The following is a 22,925-nucleotide window of genomic DNA, read 5'->3' on the forward strand; positions in this document are numbered from 1 at the left end:
ATTCAATACAGCATTGGTTAAGCCAGCCTTTTTTTCACTATTTGCATTTTCTTTTAAATATTCTAGGCAATGTTCTTATATGTTTAGCCTTAAAATCTAAAACATATATTTATTAGGCATAAATATTAAGGGGTAATTGCCCATAAATACATTACATTTCCCCATTTTCTAGAATTGTACATCACCTTTGAAATCCGCCTCTTAATACATCACCTTTTTTTGTTTTTGGTTTTTTATTTTTTGTTTGTTTTTTTTTTTCTGGAATTGCACATGGTCAGCCAACAACCAATTGGAAAATGACGTGGACGCCAGAAACACCACATATACACGCCGAAAAATAAATTTTACTTAAAGCGGCAACCATGTAGGAAATTAATTTTTTTTGCTATTAAATTCTAATTTTTAATATTTTAGCCCAAACCCAATTTTCCTCATTATTCACTTTCACCATTATTCAAGCCCCAACACGAAAACAAAACTCGGATCTTCTTCTGCTCTAAAACTTTTCCACATTATTCACTTTCACCCAGTGGCGGATCCAGGGGGGGGCTAGGGGGGGCTTCAGCCCCCTCCCAATTTTTAAGTTTTTTTTTTTTTTTAATATAGATATATATATATTCTTATTATTTTGTTTTATATCTATATATGTGTATATAAATAGAAAAATACAAGAAAAAAATATAGTAATACATTATTTATAGTATCCAACTATCCATATTAATTGCTCAACACATTGAGTTAGTTATAGTATCCAACTATCCATATATTTTTATCATTTTTTCTTTCTTAGTTAATTTTTAATGTTAAATTTGAGTCAATTCTAAAGGTAAAAGTAAAATTACTAATTACTACTGTAAATAATTCCAACTACCTGCTCACAACTTAGCTCAAAGATCAATTTTCAGCTGTTGTCAGCTCCCATCGGAATCTTTTTTACGTTAAACTCCATGAGTTTTCGGGATAACTTTTTCCTTTTTTTCTTTCTTTTGGTTTCTTGGATATTTTGTGGCTCGGAGCAATTGAATTTGTGCTTTTCTAATTTTCCTTTTTTCTGGTTTTTATTTATATATTTATTACTTATTATTATCATTTATCAAGAACTCAATGCTGCTCGTTTATTTTTCTTGACCGAGAAATCGACTGAAATGGATTAGGGGAAATTCATCTCAGAGTGTTCTAATTACTGGGAAATTTTGGTTTTGTATTGCAGACTAGTGTTGTGCATTGCAGATTATCGGTTTGGATTGCTTTGTTTCTTGGAATTTTAGATTCAAGAATCTGATTAACGATTTGAGGTTGGCGCAGCTTCGGTTCATTATGATGAAATGTTGCTGTATGAGCATCTAGAAACACTGTGATAGTGATTAGAATTTAATAGCAAAAAAAAAAAAAATATTTCTTACATGGTTGTCACATCAATTAAAATTTATTTTCCGGCGTGTATATGTGGCGTTTCCGACGTCCACGTCATTTTTCCGATTGGTGGTTGGTTGACCATGTGCAATTCCATAAAAAAAAAAAAAAAAAATGATGTATTAGAATGCGAATTTCAAAGGTAATGTGCAATTTCAGAAAATGATGAAATATAATGTACTTAGGGACAATTACCCCATATATTAATGCCTTGTTCTTTAGAAACTGATCTAGTGTTACTCGCTATCCACGTCGTTGTCTACTTCTTAATTTTCACATATGCTTCTTTCATTATAAATTATTTACTCATCCGCAAAAAAGGACTATTAATTGTAAAAAACATTAAGGCTGCATTCTTTTTTATGGAAATAGATGGAAATATGGTGAATAATTTTTTTTTTGAGACAGGATTAAAGAAAGAAAGTAAGAAAAAAAAAAAAAAAAACAGTCCAATTCTATTCAAATCTCTATTTTTTTCCCCTCATTTTTACTCCAATTCATGATAATATTATTTTGGGATAATGGTGTGATAATATTTTTATATGTTTTCCTTTTTAGAGAACATGAGATAAAGAAATGGTCGGTGTGATAAAATAATCAACTTTTTTTTTATCCTTTATTTTATAATGATATATTTACATCTAAGGTGTGTTCTCTTTGGTGTAAATTTATCATGAGAAATGAGGGATAAAAAAAATTTCTCTTCAAATCACTCATTTCTTTTCCCTCATTTTTTGATAAAATAGAATTTCACTCTTTCTCATTCCCCATTTTCACTTCAATGAGGGATAATATTATCTTTCTAATTTATTTATGATGTATTGATGTGATAATATTATCCTTCTTGGAGTGAAAAAAAGAAATGAGTGAAATTCTATTTTGTAGAAAATGAGGAAAAAGAAATTTAGGAATTTTAAGAAGTTTTTTTAATCCCTTCTTTTCATGATAAATTTACGTATAATCAAAGAGAACACTTCCTTAAACTTTGGAAATTGATTGATTAATAAAAATAAGATAAGTAATACATTGAATAATAATAATAATATAAATAGTTATTGACAACTTGAATGTTGAATTCTTCAATCTTGCAAGAAAAGAAATCTAATATATGAAAGCTATAAAATTCTAATCTAAACCTGAAAAATATGAAAAGATGAAGAAGAGGGGTGAAAAGAGGTAAAGAGATGTATGATATGATTTTAACTTTGAGACCTAACGGATATAGGTGGATCATAGGGAGCTATTCTTAGGTGCTTTTGGGAGTTAGTAGATTTTCTTCAGACCTATAGCGGAGATAGAGGATTTACTAATCTACTGTCATTGCTGCTCTAGCGAGAGTAATTGATTATATGTGTGATCTCTCATCATAGCTGGATTAAACTGGTAATTAGGATTGATAGGTTGATTATGTGAATTTGATTAACGAATTTACAGCCCTGGTATCAGTCGTTTATTATTTGATTTTATATTTGGTTATTGTTTACATTGCTTTACTTTTCCCTCTTCATATTATCGTTTGCCTGAATATTGTGATAGTTTAGATTAAGAGTACTTAGGGTTATTTCGTTTATCAGTCCATGTGAATACGATACTCGGTTACTGATTATTTGCTACAATTACACCGTGTTAGTTATTGAATCGTTATGATAAATTATCTTTCGGGTGTGGTGATGTTGTTTTCTTAAAGATGAATAGTGAAATAAGAGAAGACTTTGATTTTATTCTAGGCCCTCATGAGTAATAATATGAGATACCAAACATATAAATATTTCATATTATTTAATTATCTAAATTTATAAGGTCTATCAAACATACACTAATGATCACTATTTTTATAGCAACAAAAACTGCAACTAAACAGTGCAATCGTAGCACAGAAACAACAAGTCGAGTATCGTATCCACATGGACTATTATAAGGAATCACTCTAAGTAATCCCGAGTAAACTCTAATAGTATCCAGGCAAACTCCCAAAAGAACGAAAAATAAAACTAAAATCCAAACAAAACAAAATAAAACAGAATAAAAACTCAAATAATAATAAAAAAAACTCTGGCCCTAGGGATGTACTATCGTTACTCAAACACATGCATTCAATCTATTAATTCAATTACCAATTTAATCCAACCCTGATTAAATATCACTATATTATTCACAAGCTTCTCTAACGAACACCTATGAACATAGATTAATTTACCCCTTTTCACATTCAAGACTCCAAGGAATAAATTAACTTCAAAAAGCACACAAAGAATAGCTTCACCTGTCGCATTCAAGACTCAAGCTAACACTATATCATGCATTCCTAAATCGGCTGAACAATTATCGCATTCAAGACTCAAACTGAACAGCTAGACATGTAAATTATTGATCAGGTAATTCACAAGAAAACAGGCACCAGGAATCATGAATCACAAGTTGGAGGGCAAATTGATATCAACAAATCAAACACACATATTAAATCAACTTTGTACAAACCTTAGGTTCAAATAAAAGAACTTAGCCAGACATCATAAAATAAAATAAAAAGCATAAATAAAAGAAAGCAATTGAAATAAATAAAATAGATAAAACCAAAAAAAATGTTGAATGACAGCTTGAATCTTGTAGGAAAATAAAGCTAATCTATGAAAATAATAAAATTCTAAGTCTAAAACTGAAAAAATGGAGAAAAGAGGTAAAGAGATGTGTCTAATAGGTCAGGGAAAGGACCTGTATATAAGCACAAGAGATAAATACAGTGTAGAACTCGAAAGTACTGATAAAATCCGAAAATCCCGAAAATTCGGAAATTCCCGTAGGATACTATTCACTGTTGCGACTTTCTTGTTTTGGCCATATCTTTTTCGTCCGAACTCGTATCAAGACGAACTACAACTTTCATTAAGACCAACAGTCCAAATTCGAACTCCATGTTTCTGTAAAAATCATCAAATTTCAAGCAAGTAACATATTTCACAAGATAATGCAATTTAAACACAAACCAATCATCAAACACTCAATTTCCTATAAAATTAACATCATAAGAACATTAAAAATCATGGAAACATGAGTTTTATCAACTAATGATCTATGTAAAAAAATACATAATGTGCATCTAATAAAGAAATGAGAGTAATTTAGGTATGGACAAAAAGAATAAACAACTATTATTATAGATTCTCAAGAAAAAGAAGAAAATCTATTATTATAAGAGGAAGGGAGTGTAATCTTTTTCTTCTTAATTGATAATAACTTGATAAATCAAACTACTGTATCTCACCAAGTGTTTATCACCAAATCTTCTTTATAATACGAAAATGCGTTTGGTTTACGTGGTATACCTAGAATTTTTCTATTTACATTCTTTACAATTTTTTTATTTTTTATTTCTCTCCTTCATTGTTATTTTCCTCACAACTTCTAACCCATATTATTTTGTAATCACACTTCACCTTAAATAAAGTCTATATAAATAATTATGTGTAATATTATATCCTATATATATTTTGCACCTTGAATTTAATTTGACTAATTAATTAATTAATTGGCCAATTAAATAGTTATATTTTTTCCATCAAAATTTAATTTAATTTTACTAACACTAATTTAATTTAAGTTTGTCAAATAATAGAAGTCCATATATTAGAACGATGAATTAATAAATTTAATTTTTCTTATGTTATTTTTTAGTTTATTAATTTTATAATTAAAATTGTTAAGTTTGTCAAATAATAGAAATCCATATGTTAGAACAATGAATTAACAAATTTTATTGTTATGGATTAATCTTTGAGGCTCAATTGCATTTCTCAATTAAACAACAAAACATCAATTTGGTATATAAATGATGTGTATGTACGTGATCTTTATTATATTTTCAGAACTAAAAGTATTACTTGGTTTAAATGGATTAACCAATAATCGGATTAGAAAATTCAATTATCTGATGTTGGTTCGAGGGAAGTTCCGTTTAGTTTAGATGTGAAAACTCTAAATTTAAGTTATCCAATTCAATTTTTAAAAAATGAGGAGTTTACCATGGTACCAACATTGAGAAAGCTGAAAAATCTAATTATTTGGTAAGTATAAGATGATTTTTTAAACACTAATATTTATATATAAAATAAAATAAAATATACTACATCCGTCCATTGATAATGGCTCACTTTTCTTTTTAGTCTGTTGATGTGTCTTCCACTTTTGGGCCATTTGGCCCTACTTTTTTCCTTTATTTGTGTCAGTTCAGGTCTGTCCGGGGGCAAAACTCTATTGTGGAGGAAGGAAGGTCCAGTAAGAGGCAAAGAGAAGAAATGTGGTCAGAATGGGCATTACCAGCCCAGATTGCGATGTCATATTTACCAGCTTGGAGCCTAGGCGCAGTATCTCTCAAGTTTAACTTGGGGCATGGGAACCCGAAGCAACCCACCTGGTATGAGTCAAACTAGAGGAAACAATCCGTTCGACCACTACCAGATTGAGCAGACAGCCGGAGCCAAGAAAGGAAATTAAATCATGAAGATTTGATGGAAGAATGCAGGAGGATGGAGAAGGAGCCGGAAGAATCTAGAAAAGGGGAAAGTTGACTTAAGATTACAGCTGGAGAATATCTTCAATTGGATCAATTAAAGATTGTGCTAAAGAAATAAAGAAGATATCGATGAAGATATGAAGCTGGCGCAGCTAGGGTCAGCTCCCTACCATTCTGCAATATAAAAGGAGAAGCGGCCCCAACTATCAAGAACTCTTGCCCGTTGAACTTTTGACTCTTAGACCGTTTTATACTTTTGATTTCAGCCGACTTGTGGCATCCAAACAATTTACATTTCCAGTATTTTGTTGCTTTAATTTCAATTCGTAGCAAGGAACAAGATTAAGGCTCGTGGCCTTAGGTAATTTCTTATCAATTCAAGTATTTCTCTTTTGATACATGTTGTGTTTATTTCATATTGCGATTATGTTTACTGCTATGCGTGAGTAGTTCCTTTGGTGAGGTTCAAGGGGTGGAAATTATTGTTGTCAATATGTAAACATTCGTGAGGAATTTTTTCTTTCGGTTGAGTCTCGTCGTTCCGGACGGATCTGTGCCAAATCATGAACAGTAGGGGCCTAACGGGTGATCTCCGTTCGGTAAAAGGTTGTCCGTGTCAAGCAAAGGCCAGGGTATACCAGGGCGTGACAACCGGTATACCCACAACCGAGTAGCTGAGCAGCGTCAACGAAAGGCGTTGTAGATCCGGAAGGTGGGGAAAGGATTGATGGGATACACTGTCCTTCCTCAGTCTTGGGCTTCTTTAGTGACTACCCATCAACTGTGACGAGGCATAAAGCCATGGTTATCAAACGAGGAAAGCAACTGCTGCGTCGTAGCATGTCTATGACCGGTCGGCTGACTAGCCAGAAATGGTTGTGTCCGGGAGGCATGTGTCACTCAAAGTGCGGAGTTGGGGACCTCGGTAGAGAAGGTTGGTGAGGGTCATACTTGGTGAATAACAAGCATGACTACTACCTAAGGAGAAGTGAAGCATTGCCTTGTGACCGGGGAATGTGTGACCTTCGGACCAAGTGACTACAATGGACTCAACCATCCTAAGTGTGAAGTATAACCTCTTGAAACGCCCCAATGTCTTTACGCCACTCCTTGAGTTTATATGGATCATGGTTGGATCATCAGTATACCTATGACCGAAATAAATATTGACAACAGTTATGACCTAACCGTAAACCTTACCCCCTTGTTATTATTGATCTTTGTTTAAGTTTCTTGTGCAGAGTATACAGATTGAGACTTGTGACACCTCAGTTTGTCGTTGGAGAACAAAGCGGTTCCTCATTCCCTGTGGGATTCGACCATATACTTGCTACTAAGACTGATCTTTGGTTGTGAGCATAGGATAGTGATTTGTCCGTCTAGGGCAAACACGAGTATTTTAATCGTACCGCACGACGGGTGCATGTCATCTGTCCCATTGATAATGGCCTATTTTATATAAGGAAATCACCTCCTCTCATAAAAAGTTATGGGCTTTACCACTTTCTATCACCTTTACCCTTAAATCACTATTTTTCTTAATAACTGTGCCCAAAAGTAACGAGTCATTATCAATGGGACGGAGGGAGAAATATAATAAAATTTAGCTTAATATAAAACTAATTCATACTGACATGCATGCATAAATTTTTTATTTGTTCAACGTGAAAAAATTATCTTTTATATTAAATTAATGATAATACAAACTGGTCAATTAATTATAAGTATTTTTGCTAGGTATATACTTCTTAGCTCTAGACAAGATGATTCTCAAAGTTCATTTCTGGTCTTTCAAACTACAAACGAAATAATATTAAAAAGTCAGAGGTGGTATCTCAAGCTCCATACGAGATGTACTCAAAACTTAGTTTGGCTCCAAAATAAAAAAAGCTCACGGGTTAGAAGTGGTTTGTCAAGCTCCAAATGAGATTATGCTTATAACTTAATTTTGGGCTTTTTAACTCCAAATGGGATGATGCTTAGCACTCAATTTCAGTCTTTCAAACTCCAAATGAGTGATGCTTAGAACTCAGCTCCGATCTATCAAACTATGGACGAGATGATACTCACAAATTAGTTATGGTCTTTCAAGCTCCACACGAGATGATGCTCACAAGTCAGTTATGGTCTTACGAGCTCCAGATGAGATGCTGCTCATAAGTTAGTTCTTATCTTTCAAACTGCAGATAGGATGATGCTCAAAAGTTATTTATATTCTTTCAAGTTGTAGATGGTGATACTCATAAGTCAAATGTCATATTTCAAACTTAAGACAAGATGATGATTAGAAATTCGACGTACAAAAAGTCAAATGTACGTTTTATTTCGAGTTACAAACAAGAGCTCTCCTCTAATCTCACACTCCATGGTGAAGCTACCTGGATCCTCCTTCTTTATTAGTAGCTTCATTGGCAGCTCAGTGCAACAATCTTTTGCCAGCGGAATTTTCTCTTCCTCATCACCCGTCTTCTCGGGGTGGACAACTTCCTTCTCATTTTTGCCATGGAGAATCTCAACAGCGACCGCCTTTTTGCCCATCTTCGCTACACATTGCTCTTCAAGCACATCCCTTCCCATTAGCCTACGAGGGAACGGAGCCTTGGGGATGTACTCCCTAAGTGGAACATGGGCCTTGTATGGTTCTTCAATTGGACATTCGTGCTCCTTGCTCGTCTCCTCACAGCTTGCCAGGAAAAAAATCAATCGCCTCCTTATCTTCTAGGGACAGAGTGCCATAAAAAATCGCATTGCATTGGCCCTTCTGCTTGCCGTCAATGTGTCTAGGCCTGTTCTGCGCAGCTGCATGGTCAACCATTTGGCAAACTTGAGTTTCCAACATCTTCACCTGCTTGGACAGTGCTGAAACGGTATTCCCCACGTTAACCACTTGACCAACTTGATTCTCAATATTGGCCATCAGCACACCCATACTTGAAACAATATTCTCAATATTGGTTATCTTTGTACCCACCAATCGTCTTCATACCAGACATCTCTATCAACATCTGCTGCATCATCTCCTCAAGCGATCCCTTCTTCGGCTCATTGATGACTCCTCCACTAGAAACAGAGAAATCAGGTGGAGGCTGCAAAGCATTGTTGGGATTGGAATAGGAGAAATTTGGATGATTTCTATTGTTGGGATGATACGATGGATTCCCTACTTGGTGCCCCTGATATCCTGGCCTAAATTGATTTTGGCTCTGATGAACATAATTGACCCCCTCAATTTGTGGAGTTTCTGATGAATTCTGAGCAAGCCACGCTTTCCTCTCTGACTCATACTGCTTTTGGAGCAATATATATTTCTCCTGAAAATCATCATTCTATTCCTGAGCAGCTGCGACCCTCCTTGTAGAGCTTCTGTCATTCGATCATTGGTAACTGTTGGAAGCCATCACCTCAATCACTCTATAGGCCTCATTGGTGTCCTTACGGGGAAAACACCCACTAGCAGTAGCATCTACCATGATTTTAGTTAGACTAGTCAGACCATTATAGAAGTGGATGATCTGTTGATCCTTTGTGAAGCCATGTTGGGGACAGTTTCTGAGTAGCTTACGGAATCTTTCCCAGGCATCATGAATAGTCTCATCTCCAAGCTGGGTGAAGTGAGAGATCTTTGCTATGATCTTCTGAGATTTACATGGAGGAAAATACTTTGCTAGAAACGCTTTACACAGATCCTTCCAGCTAGCAATGGCTGATCTATCCAAGATCTTGAACCACTCCTTGGCTCTGTCTCTGAGAGAGAATCCAAACATCTTCATCCCGATGGCATCCGGTGTCACTCCATTAAGCTTAATAGAATCACAGATATCCAGAATCTAAGTCAGATGTGCATGCGAATTTTCAGTTGCAGCCCCACTAAACTGCTCAGCCTGCACCATATTGATCAATCTCAGCTTTAGCTCAAACGTGTTGGCCTGCACAGTTGGCCCCCATCCTCCTCCATGGAATTGATCAACTCGAGGTTGATACAAATGATTTAAGCGGTGGCGGTGGTGGAAGAGGTTGATTATGTCTATCGACCTCTATTTCCTCATTCAGCTGCCTCTGCATGTTAGGTTCGGAGGGTCTCGAATAGGTGTATGGGGGGGATACACCTATAGGCTATTTTTAATGAATCAAGATCTCAATATAGAGATCAAAACGAAACTTTAAACACAAACTCAGACACCTGTTTACTGAAAAGAGATTTGACCAAAACAGGGTTGACGACTGATATTGAAAGACTCTTCAGTAAGGAGTTATTAGTTAGGTCACAAGAACTTAACTAATGCACGTAAGGCTACAGTCGAGTTTGATAAACAAAGATGTTATAAATCTTACTGACTATCAGAAGATAGATCAGTCAGACTGATAACACACGCAACGAAAATCTTTTGTTTCGCAATAGTCTTTTGGGTTGAGCACGTTGTTAGTCTTAAGTTTCTCTTTGCTATTAATCAGTTTATAGCTTATGAAAGGAAGAGCACAAATAACAATTTAAATACTGAAAGCTGTAAATAACACAGAGATTTTTACGTGGTTCGGAAAATACTTTCTACATCCACGGTCGGTTGATCAGACCAACAACTTCACTCTGCAAGTGCTTACGGGTGCACAACAAATCGAACCGTGTGCTTGCGGGTGCACACAACCGAAACAACTGAGATCCAATCTTTAGTACCAACACACCTTGTTGGATTTCTCACTCCTACCACGAACTGGCACTAAGACCTCACGGAGACAGAGTACCTTCCTGAACTCCTTTGCAACTCAAACACTCGATTCTATCGGTCGAAGGGAGGTTTGAATTCTTGCCAACTAAACTTCAAAGAACAAGTTCTTTGGAGTTAGTTTGACCTAGGCTTTGGATAATCAAGGTTTGTTTAAGGTCTAAGAGAATTTATGTAATCAGCAGTGGCTGATTTTTGGCTTTGAGATTCTCTTCTTTGATTCAAGCTTTGGGGAATTTGAGCTTGGGTTGAGAAGCAATTTTGGCAGAGCTTCAGCTTATGTTGTTGAATCGGTGAAAATTGAAGTGATCCTCGAGCGCTACTTGTAGGAGAAGTCTTGAATAGATCCGTTGGCGGAGAAGGTCTTCAAGATTTCTTCCGTTAGAGAGTAATTTGAACTTGGGCTGAGGCTTCAATCTTCGAGGTTCCTTGTTTGGTGAGAACGGCTATGTTGAAGAGCAGGAGATGTGACGTCTCTGATAAAGTAGTCACCAAATAGGAATGACCTCTGCAGAGAAAGGACGATACTGAGATCTCTGCATTTAATGCGGCTGTACTTCTGGAGTATGTGGCTTCCTTTGAACATTGGAGGTTCAGTTCGAGGAAGAATGTTTAACTGATACTTGACTTTAGTATCAGTCCGCTGATTCCACGTGGCATGCATTAAGTAATCAGTTCAAGACTGATTCTTCGACTGATACTTCAGTCGGCAACTTCAGTCTTCAGTCCTTCGTTCTTCAGTCTTTAGAACAACAACTAAACTAGAAAAGAACTCTAACACTTGAGTTCGAGCAGTTCTAGTCTATTACAGATGAAACCTATGGATTTTGGTATCATCAAAACAAGGATTAGGATATTCCATAAAGTTCCCAACACTGCATCTCTGCCATCATTCGCATCATAGCTGCAGGATCAAAGTCCTCAGCCATCGCTTGCTTCCTATTCTCGCGGTTATCCCTCTTATGTTGCTTTTCAATCTCTAAATTCAAAGGTAAAAGTTGTTCATTTCCTTTGGATCTTGTAATCATGTACAGCTGAGATAACAGACGAAAATCAGAAACAGAAAACTAAAACTAAAAAACAATAAAGCCTGAAATAATGACTAATTCCTAACAGAAATATCAAAGTAAATTCTACACAGTCCTCGACAACGACGCCAAAAGTTGATCACTGTTTTATTAGCAACAAAAATACCACAACTAACACGGTGTAATCATAGCAAAAATACTTTAAGTAATCCTATCAAGACTCTACCAATATCCAGGAAAAACACTAATATGAATGAATGAAAAATAAACAGAGCAAATAAGAATCAAATATAAAATCAGATAAAAAACGACTGACCCTAGGGATGTAAATTCATCAATCAAATTCACATAATCAACCAATTAATCCTAATTACCAGTTTAATCCAACTATGATGAGATATCACATATATAATCAATTACTCTTGCTATAGCAACAATGACACTAGATTAGTAAATTATCTATCTCCGTCAGGTCTCAAAAACATCTACTAACTCCCAATAGCACCTAAGAATAACTCCGTATGATCTACCTATCTCCGTTAGGTCTCAAGATTAAAATCATATCATACATTCCTGAATCCGCTAAACAGTTATCTCCGCTAGGTCTCAAACTGAATAACTAAACATACAAATTATTGGTCAGATAATCAACAAGAAAACAAGCATCAGGAATTATAAATCATAAACCGAAAGACAAAAAGGCATCAATAAATCAATCACATAAATCTAATTAACTATTTACAAACCCTAGAATCAGATAAACAAACTAGCTAGACACCAGGAAATAAATCAAAGACATAAATAAAAAGAAAGCAATAAAAATAAATAAAATTGATAAAACCCAAAAAGAATGATAGCTTGAATCTCCAAGTCTTGAATCCTGCAGGAAAATAAATCTAATCTATGAAAGCAATAAAATTCTAAGTTTAAAACTAAAAAAATATGAAAAGAGATGAAAGACAGGTGTCTAATAGGTTAGGAAATGACCTATATATATATATATATATATATATATATATATATATATATATATATATGCACAGGGGATAAATACAGTACAGAACTCGAAAATACTGATAAAATGCGAAAATCCCGAAAATTCGGAAATTTCCGTCGGATACTATTAACTGTTGCGCGCTACTTTCTTGTTTCGGTCATATCTCTCTCGTCCAAACTCTGATTTGCGATCAGTTTGCGCCTATGAACTCGTATCGCGATGATCTACAACTTTCATTAAAACCATTCATCCATATTCAGATTCAATATTTCTGTAAAAATCACCATAGTACGAGCAAGTATCATATTTCACAAGATAAAATAATTTAAGCACAAAACAATCATCAAACACTCAATTCCCTATAACATTTACATCATAAGAACATTAAAAACTATGGAAAAGTGAGTGTTATCAGTTTTTCTTCTTATTTTTCTAAAATCCCAAATTGCACATTAATTTTTATGAAATTTCATCAAATGAAAACTTATACTATAAAAAAAACAATATATTTCTAGCTCTCAATAAAAAAATAACATATAACTGGTTAAAATGGTTGAGATTATTATAGTTTGAAGAGTATCGTTAATTTAATTTTGGTTAAATAAATTAATTAAAAATAATTTACATAAAAACCATGTTATATATTATAATTGTAAACAATGTATAATGATAATTATGATGAAAAGTGATTCTTCGTCAAATTTCGATGAGTTACACATTAGTATAACTAATACCAACGTGAAACAAATTTAAACCCCTAAATTTTTACTTATTATCCATTTACCGAACAATTATACCCTTCTAAAAGACTAAAGACTAGTGGTACGGATTATTAACTTGGAAAGTTGATTTTCTATGCTCGGAGCTGAGGTGGCATGGACTAAATTGTTATGACAGATTTATCTAGCATGGAGCAAAATTCAGTATAATTATCCAAAATTCAAAAAATAGCGTATGAATTGATTCTTTGTAAAACTTAAGACAAAAAATACAAAATAAAAATCCGGCCCCTTCTCATAAAGAAAAAGTTTATCTCTATATTTAATAACCCCACTCAATCCTTCTTAAAAAAAAAAACATGAAATATTATATATATGATTGCTGTAATTTGTTTTAATTAAATTTAAATGTACTTATATAAAATATGGCATGCTATAACTTTAGTACCCTTCAAAAAAAGAAAACATTACATGTTGTACATTGAGATCACTAAGTGAAAAGTTCATGAAAAACGTGCATGTTCACCGATGATGTTTGTGTCGAGCATTGCATGCATTTGCCCAAGTGTTTGATTATATATATTCATTGTTATCGTGCAAACATCCACGCAATAAAAATTATTCACATGTGCTAATAAGATACATATAAATATTTTTATTAAAATATTTAATACTATCTTAATTTATAAAAAATAGTCCTAATAAAAGATGATACGAATTTTTAGTAAATTAATTATTTTATTGTGAGTGGAGAAATGATCTCACTTAAAAGGTAGTGTTTATAATGATAATTAATTGTATCGTGAGTGAAGAATATGGCTCACCATGTGATAAATAGTTTTCGAAAATAAAAATGGACTAATTTTTGTGGACATCCCAAAATGAAAAAAAAGATACTCCCTTCGTTCTGACTGATGAGGAGTAAAGTATGCACATATCTGGGATGCAGCAAAAGGTACAAGAGGCAGAGCTGAAGGCGAGCAGAAGAGAATCATCTCCATGAGCATTCCCCGAAGAGTTGCCACCTAGTGGAAGCATCTGCGGGCCTTTAATGGTGTTTCCACTAAGTGAGCGGGCAACGCTGTCATACCTGACCGCACTGGAGTATGTCATCACTTAACAACAGACAAAATCCGGCAGATCACCGCGATACATCCGGTGGCCATTTACGCAATGCCTTCTCTTTAGCTAACCTAATGATTGTACGAAAATGTGAAATGACCTCTTTGTCCATCTTGTACACCTCCATAAATATGAAGGGTTGTATACTGAAAGTAAGACTTTATGCTTGTATACATTGATTCCTTAGTTCACTGCGATTCTTCTATCTGAAATATTGTTATTGCATAATCCTATTATAGTCCAATTTATCTCATACTATAGATTATATGGTGTGTTGTAGATCACAGAAGATCATATAATTGAAAAAAGTTGAGATATAAATTGAGTTCACAATCGAGGCAACTATGGACAAGTTGCTGGTTTAGATTGTAGCATAAATGGATAAATAGTTTGTCTTGGCTATTTATTTATGCTATTACCTTCGTATATTGAACAGGATCACAGTGAGATGAATTCTATATTCTGACTTATTAAGAATCAAGATCTTAGTGACTTAAATAGTCTTAACCTTAATTGAATTAATCGGTGTGAATAATTAATTGACTATTACTTTGATTTATCATGGGTGAGAGTTCTATTGAAGCTCACTATACTCGATACTTTGGGTGATAGGAATTATTATTTGACATGTGATTATATTGCAATAAGGATCCGTGTCCTGCTAATAACGGGATGATAATATCCTCTCAAGGAAGTTAATAAGTTTATCGTATTAAACCCTGCAGGTGGAATTAGTTCCGATACGATAATAAGTTTAAGTGGTAGCACTCGAGATGTCGTTTATAATTAAACGACTAATTAATTAATTAATTGATCATCAGATGAATTAATTAATTAATGGATATTGAATATCTTAAACACGGGGATTAATTAAGTCTAATACTAGCCCCGACTTACATAAAGAATAAAGAGGTAATTCAGTATTAATTTTCTAGTGGAATAAATTAATACTTGTGTCTCGATTTTATTCTGGACTGAATAAGAAAATCGAGCACTGGGAGGCCAAACTTTATTCGAGCTAGTAGATCCCCACTTGGCCCAATAAAGGCTTTGCTCTAAGTGGGCTGGATGCCTCTTCTCACTCTCACTTAAGCCTTTGGGCTTTGTCTTAGTTTAATTAGATGATGGGCTTATTATTTAGGATTTTAATACCCAGTATAAATAATAGGTACAACCCTAATTCTAATTAGTTGTGACATTACGTAAGACAAAAAATTGAAAAATCTGTGAGAGCATAGAGAAGGGGAGATCAACAGTTACACTAGTGAGAGGGCTTGAAGATCGTTGCCATTCAACATCAAATCTTGCCAGTGGGAAATAAGTTGGAAGATTCACTCTGGAGTCGCTCATCGCCGGATTTACAAGTAAGACTCGTTCTCTTGTAATAGGCACAAATGATTTTTATTTATATTCGTTTGGTATCCGAAATAGGTCATGGGCACGTGAATCAAATGTCAAAATATGGTTCCTTCAAACTAGGAACCTCACCTCTCATTATAAGGGGTCGTGAGATGAAATACAACATCTTTTCTCTTTTCTATTACATCTTGGCTTACTTTACCAACGATCGTTACTAACAGGTGAAACATCCTACTCTTAACCCTACAACACAATTAATGAACTTATCACTGATTATCTTGAGACCTTTTTTTTGGGCACGAAAATTAAGAAAGTAGTATTTTGTGTAGATGGAAAAGTGAAAAGGTGAATAAAAAGAGTAATTTTTTTGTAAATTAAAGAAATATTTCAAGATAGGTGAGACTCTAAAAAAACGTATCTCAAAATAGGTGAGACGTGAAGAGTATTTTTTATATAGACGGAGAGAGTAAGATATTTGCAAACGTCTTATTAAATTGTGTGAGTGTTTTGCGTGAAGAATCTCCTATTTCTTCACCAGATAAATGACTTAAAATTTGCGTTGTGGAGTAGGTTACTCGGTAAACTTACGATCTCCATTAGAATGTCGGCCTCTTAATTAAAATGTCATGAATTTCAATTCAAGAATGAGAAATCTAATATTTTGAAACGTCATATATCAATATTATTAAAATTTCAGTTATTGTTTTTTTATGTTCTTGAATCTGAAACAAATACACAAAGAATATCCTATCTCAAAAAAAAAAAAAAAACACAAAGAAATATCCAAGGTTTATGCAATAAAAACACACTTGAAGTCTTGAGAGAATGCTTAAAGACACGACATATATTTTCCAATGTATTTAAAGAGGTATGTTGTTACGAGAATTCTATTTTTACAAGAACGTGAGAATACATTTAAGGTTACAGTTATTATATTTGTTGTTAAATTTAATGTATTCGAAAACAACGAAATTTCCGTCCCTTATGAGATTTAAACCTAGGTGATGAATTCATCGTAGATCTTTGCGACCGATGGCAAAAAATGATTCCATTCTTATAAATAATTTTAGTTGTCATTTGAGCCATTTTTCGTATTTAAATATACATATAGAGGGATTGGTTATCATGAAAACTACTCCCTCCGTCCCGGTCCAATAGTCTCATTTAATTTAGGCACGGAGATTAAGAAACTTGCTTTTTAAGTGTAAAAGTGAGTAAATGTGTGTGTGACCATATTGTTTGTAGTGTAAAATCATTACCAAAAATAGAAATGGGACTATTGGAGTGGGAAGTCCCGAAAAGGAAAATGGGACTATTGGAGTGGGACGGAGGGAGTATATCTTATCATAAGAACATTACACCTAAAGTTACAATATTTGCCGTGAAATTAATTGCACTCGAAAATATTTTTTTGCTCCTTGATTTATGCTTAATTGTTCTATTTTTAGGGGTTTGCCTGTGCATATTTTAAGCTAAATATTATGGAAATGGGTGCGTTTTATGGTTTGTTTTATGCTTTGCAGGAGATTTAGGTTTTATAGATGGAAGAGTGTAATTTTGGAGATTTTGGAGAAGAATGGTGTATTCTGGCCCACTCTGGTGTTCAGAGCTGAAAAGCCGGCGCCAGAGCTGAAAAGCCCGTGTCCAGAACCGAAAAGTCCGCTGCAGAGCTGCGAGGATAGCTCTGTAGAAGAGCAGAGCTGACTTGCAGAGTCAGAGCTGAAGTCTCCAGAGCTGAACTTCCCTATGCAGAGCTAAAATCTCTAGAGCAGAACAAACCTGTCAGAGCAGAGATAAAGTAGCAGAGCTAATAGACAGAGCTGACTTATGCGCCAGAGGAAACTTGATAGAGCAGAGCTAAATCGACAGAGTCAACATATGCAGAGCTGACTTTACAAAGCTGACTTTCAGCTCTGCACTACTCGCCAGATCTGAACTTTGCAGAGCTGACTTTCAGCTCTGCACTATACTTTGCAGAGCCGAGTTTCCAGAGTTCGCTAATGTTGCAGAGCTACGATTTTCGCCAGAATGGAAATAACTTGCAGAGCACGATTTTGATGGACTTACCTTCTCTTACACGATTCTATTCCCTTTAGAGTCCAACTTTACATGGCAAGTTTGATGGTGATCAAGTTTGAATTGAAGTCTATAAATAGGGCCATACTTTTCTTTGTAAAATACATTCCCCTTGCCCTAATCTTTAGTTTCCGCTAGGCAGCCAAAGTTTAGGTTTATTGTTTTCTTAGTCTTAGTTTCGATTTCTATTCTAGTTAGTTCAGTTTATAGTTCTTTCAATTCATGCTTTAGATTAGTTCCCGTTTAGAGTTGTAATTACGTGACAGATTACTTCTCGGACGATTTACGGTATTTCTTTAATCAAGTTTATTTATTTGTTTTTACTTGCTTTCTTTAAATTCTGCAATTTAAATTCTTCACTTTTAAAGTATGCAATTTAGTTTATGCGTTTTTATGATGCTTTCCTTTAAATTATGCAATTTCGTTTCTGCCTAGTTAGATTAGATTAGAAGCTTTTAATTTACAAGTATTTAAATTCCTAGTTAGTATTTAAATTCCAAGTTGCTTTTATTTTAATTGCGTTTAAATCTTACCTAGGGTTTAATAATTTAATTTGCCTAGTTAATTCTCTAGTTTAAATTCACGTTTAAATTTAGTTAAGTTTAAATTCACATAAGTTTACTTTCCAAGTGTTAGTTAATTTTACAGCTTTTAATCCTTATAGTTTTCTCGTGACATAATTAATTTCGTTTTTGTTTTGTGTTTTCCTAAGTTTGGTTACTTGTGCGGATACTTTGATTTTGGGTGTTAATGACTTTGTTTTCAGCGCTGCATTTTCCACTCTGCAGACGCCAGCGCTGAAAAGGCCAGCTCTGAACTGGCCAGAACTGAATTCCACTCTGAAGAATGACAGCGCTGCACGTCTACTCTGACTCTGCCATGCAGAGTCAGAGCTGAAATTACATTCTGCAAAAGCCAGCGCTGACATTCTCCACTCTGCAACAGACCGCAAATCCCACTTTTCACCGCCTCTCACAATGCTTCTAGTTTTCAGAGCCGATAATTAGGGATGTTTTTCTAACTCTTTTTATTTTGTGCCCTGAGGACATGACATGCTTTAAATGTGGGGGGGGGGGTGTCTTGTTTTGTTTTGCTTAAGCTTTCAATTGGGCGAGATTGGTCTCTTTATGCTTAGTTTTTTTCTTTGATACTTGCTAATTTTTATGAATTTGTGGAAGAGAAGAAGGTTTTCGATGTGAATTTCGAATTTGTGAATGAATGGTGGTTATTCTTGTTTTACTTTTGATATGTGTTTATTATTTTTGTAAATAATTATGAGTTTTGTTGCAACACGATTGTAAGTAAGTAAAACATGATTTGTCCGGTAGATGCTAGAAGGAGTGTTGTCATTGTGATTGCCTACGATCGTATCCTTATCTGTGAAAATGCTGGACGAATTGCCAGCTCTGAAACATCTGGCCTGCTCTGAAACGTGACAGCTCTGAGTCTCTGCTCCTCTAGTCTAACTATGAGCATATGAAACCACGTGAAAAGACATTGGATTACATCTAAATGGTTTTTATTTCATGAATATGGCTCAACTATCCAAAAACTTAAGCATACAAAGTGTGAAAAATGGTAATATTGATTATAAAGGCGATCACATTAGGGAATTCACTTCTAGCGGAGAATTGGGTCTGATCGAATTACTTGCATTACTGTTTTGTTGCTTCATAAACTTTGAGTTACTTGCATGATCGAGAGATGTGTGTTGATTGTAAAATTTTGAATTGACTTTGTGAATGTTTGGATGGAAATAAGCATCGTTGAAACCAATTTCTTCCTAGGATTCATATGGATTTTGCTTGAGGACAAGCAAAAGGCTAAGTGTGGGGGGTTGATTTATGCTTAATTGTTCTATTTTTAGGGATTTGCACGTGCATATTTTAAGCTAAATATTCTGGAAATTGGTGCGTTTTATGGTTTGTTTTATATTTTGCAGGAGATTTAGGTTTAATAGATGGAGGAGTGTAATTTTGGAGATTTTGGAGAAGAATGGTGTATTCTGGCGCACTCTGGTGTTCAGAGCTGAAAAGCCCGTGTCCAGAATCGAAAAGCCCGCTGCAGAGCAGAGCAGAGAAGCTCGCCAGAGAAGAGCTGCGAGGATAGCTCTGTAGCAGAGCAGAGCTGACTTGCAGAGTCAGAGCTGAAGTCTCCAGAGCTGAACTTCCCTATGTAGAGCTAAAATCTCTAGAGCAGAACAAACCTATCAGAGCAGAGATAAAGTAGCAGAGCTAATAGACAGAGCTGACTTATGCGCCAGAGGAAACTTGATAGAGCAGAGCTAAATCGACAGAGTCAACATATGCAGAGCTGACTTTACAAAGCTGACTTTCAGCTCTGCACTACTCGCCAGATCTGAACTTTGCAGAGCTGACTTTCAGCTCTGCACTATACTTTGCAGAGCCGAGTTTCCAGAGTTCGCTAATGTTGCAGAGCTACGATTTTCGCCAGAATGGAGATAACTTGCAGAGCACGATTTTGATGGACTTACCTTCTCTTACACGATTCTATTCCCTTTAGAGTCCAACTTTACATGGCAAGTTTGATGGTGATCAAGATTGAATTGAAGTCTATAAATAGGGCCATACTTTTCTTTGTAAAATACATTCCCCTTGCCCTAATCTTTAGTTTCCGCTAGGCAGCCAAAGTTTAGGTTTTTTGCTTTCTTAGTCTTAGTTTCGATTTATATTCTAGTTAGTTTAGTTTATAGTTTCTTCAATTCATGCTTTAGATTAGTTCCCGTTTAGAGTTGTAATTACGTGACAGATTACTTCTTGAGACGATTTACGGTATTTCTTTAATCAAGTTTATTTATTTGTTTTTACTTGCTTTCTTTAAATTCTGCAATTTAAATTCTGCACTTTTAAATTATGCAATTTAGTTTATGCGTTTTTATGATGCTTTCCTTTAAATTATGCAATTTCGTTTCTGCCTAGTTAGATTAGATTAGAAGCTTTTAATTTACAAGTATTTAAATTCCTAGTTAGTATTTAAATTTCAAGTTGCTTTTATTTTAATTGCGTTTAAATCTTACCTAGTGTTTAATAATTTAATTTTCCTAGTTAATTCTCTAGTTTAAATTCACGTTTAAATCTAGTTAAGTTTAAATTCACGTAAGTTTACTTTCCAAGTGTTAGTTAATTTTACAGCTTTTAATCCTTATAGTTTTCTCGTGACATAATTAATTTCCCTTAAAGATCTTCCTTGAGAGATGACACTGGGTCAACTTACCATCGCTAGAATGTCTTTGTTCTATTGCAAGTCAAACTAGAGGTGTTTCTTGTTGAGTCACTCCTCATGGTTATTGAACTCGGGTGTTGCATTGTTGAAGCTGTCATTGTGATTTAATGAAAATAAATTTATAATTTTCGATGCCCACTGCCAGGTTCCACTAGCACAAGTATAAGGTACATCACACAGAGAGTCGGGGGTACTTTTTTCCACTTTGTCATGGTCACAAATTCTTTGAGTTGTCACTTTGGTCTACATATCAAAAACTAAAGACTTTGACTGAAATATAAATGTTGAAAAATAATAATAGAAATATTAATAATAAAGGCAACCTGGTTTGAGCACGATCTTGTTAAGCATGAGTAAATCCCTTACTAATTCACCGTTGCAATATTATTCACTGTGTTTGTGTCTTATTGGTTATACCACATCAACATAAAATACATTAAGACTTATACAAAAAATAAAAATAAAAAATAAATGTGACTAAATCTTTTTACCCACACATAATTAAATGTCTTTTTAAAATTGTCTAATGAATTTACCTATACATTTTTAATTATGTGTGGGTATACTGCCACACATAATTATGTGCCACACCTTATGTCTGGCTAATAATTTTTATTAATTTTTCACGTAAGCATATAAGATATTCAGAGTTCAATAGAAAATAATTTAAAAAATAAATGTGAGAAAAGTATTTTACCCACACATAATTAAATGTCATAAATTATTTAAAATTGTCTAATAAATTTACCTACACATATTTAATTATGTGTGGGCATACTGCCACAGATAATTATGTGTCACAAATTATGTGTGGCTAAAACTTCACATACTTGATCAATCAGTCAAAGTATGCCAAGGAACTGATCAACAAGTTTGGGATTCAACTCATGAAGTCACTGAAGATTCCAATGAACACCAACTGGAAAGTGGATCCAAACAATGAAGGAAAATCTGTATCTTCAACTAAATACAGAGAAATCATTGGTTCACTACTTTATTTGACTGCTAGCAGACCATACATAGCATTTGCAGTCGGAGTTTGTACGAGTTATCAGTCAAATCCAAAAGAAGCTCATATGGATGCTGCAAAGCGCATTCCAAAATATCTCAAAGGCACACCCAATATAGGTATTTGGTATCCAGCTGACGACAACTTCAAGCTTTCGGGATACTCAGACTCAGATTTTGCAGGATGCAAAATTGATAGGAAATCAACTTCCGGCACCTGTCAATTCTTAGGCAACAAGCTTATCTCTTGGTTTTTAAATAAACAGACTTCAGTCGCCACCTCTACAACTGAAGCTAAATATGTTGCTGCTGGAAGTTGCTGTTCACAAATTCTTTGGTTAGTCCAACAACTGAAGGACTACGGGATCGAAGAAAGGGAAGTCCCCATCTATTGCGACAGCTCCAGTGCTATTGCAATCACGGAGAATCCTGTACATCACTCCAGATGTAAACACATCTCAATACGTCATCACTTCATCCGTGATCATGTGGAAAAGAAGGATGTATCAGTTGTGAAGATTCATACAAGCATTCAACGAGCCGACTTGCTGACTAAGGCTCTTCTGGAAGATAGATTCAATGATCTATGTGGAAGGAGTGGATTACTAAATCCAGAGGATTGAGCTTGATAAAAGAAAGCTGTACTAGATTGAAGATTTACTGAAATCTCAACAACTAATGTTCAGTCACCTGAAACTTCTCAACTAATGACGTGGCAACCCAAGAAGA

General features: G+C 34.6%; 1 protein-coding gene and 1 non-coding gene across 2 annotated transcripts; both read left to right on the top strand.

The window, feature by feature from the left end:
- Positions 1 to 9,451: 9,451 nt before the first annotated feature.
- On the top strand, positions 9,452 to 9,558 carry LOC131002121 (small nucleolar RNA R71). The gene has a single exon (XR_009094197.1). It is a non-coding gene; the product is annotated as a small nucleolar RNA R71 (small nucleolar RNA).
- A 12,517-nt stretch (positions 9,559 to 22,075) lies between these two features.
- Positions 22,076 to 22,819, top strand: LOC130998465 (secreted RxLR effector protein 161-like). Its single transcript, XM_057923885.1, has one exon. It carries the CDS (start codon positions 22,076 to 22,078, stop codon positions 22,817 to 22,819), a length of 744 nt encoding a protein of 247 aa, XP_057779868.1.
- The last annotated feature ends 106 nt before the right edge of the window (positions 22,820 to 22,925 follow it).

The sequence above is a fragment of the Salvia miltiorrhiza genome, chromosome 8, assembly GCF_028751815.1.
Source record: "Salvia miltiorrhiza cultivar Shanhuang (shh) chromosome 8, IMPLAD_Smil_shh, whole genome shotgun sequence".
Lineage (NCBI taxonomy): Eukaryota > Viridiplantae > Streptophyta > Magnoliopsida > Lamiales > Lamiaceae > Salvia > Salvia miltiorrhiza.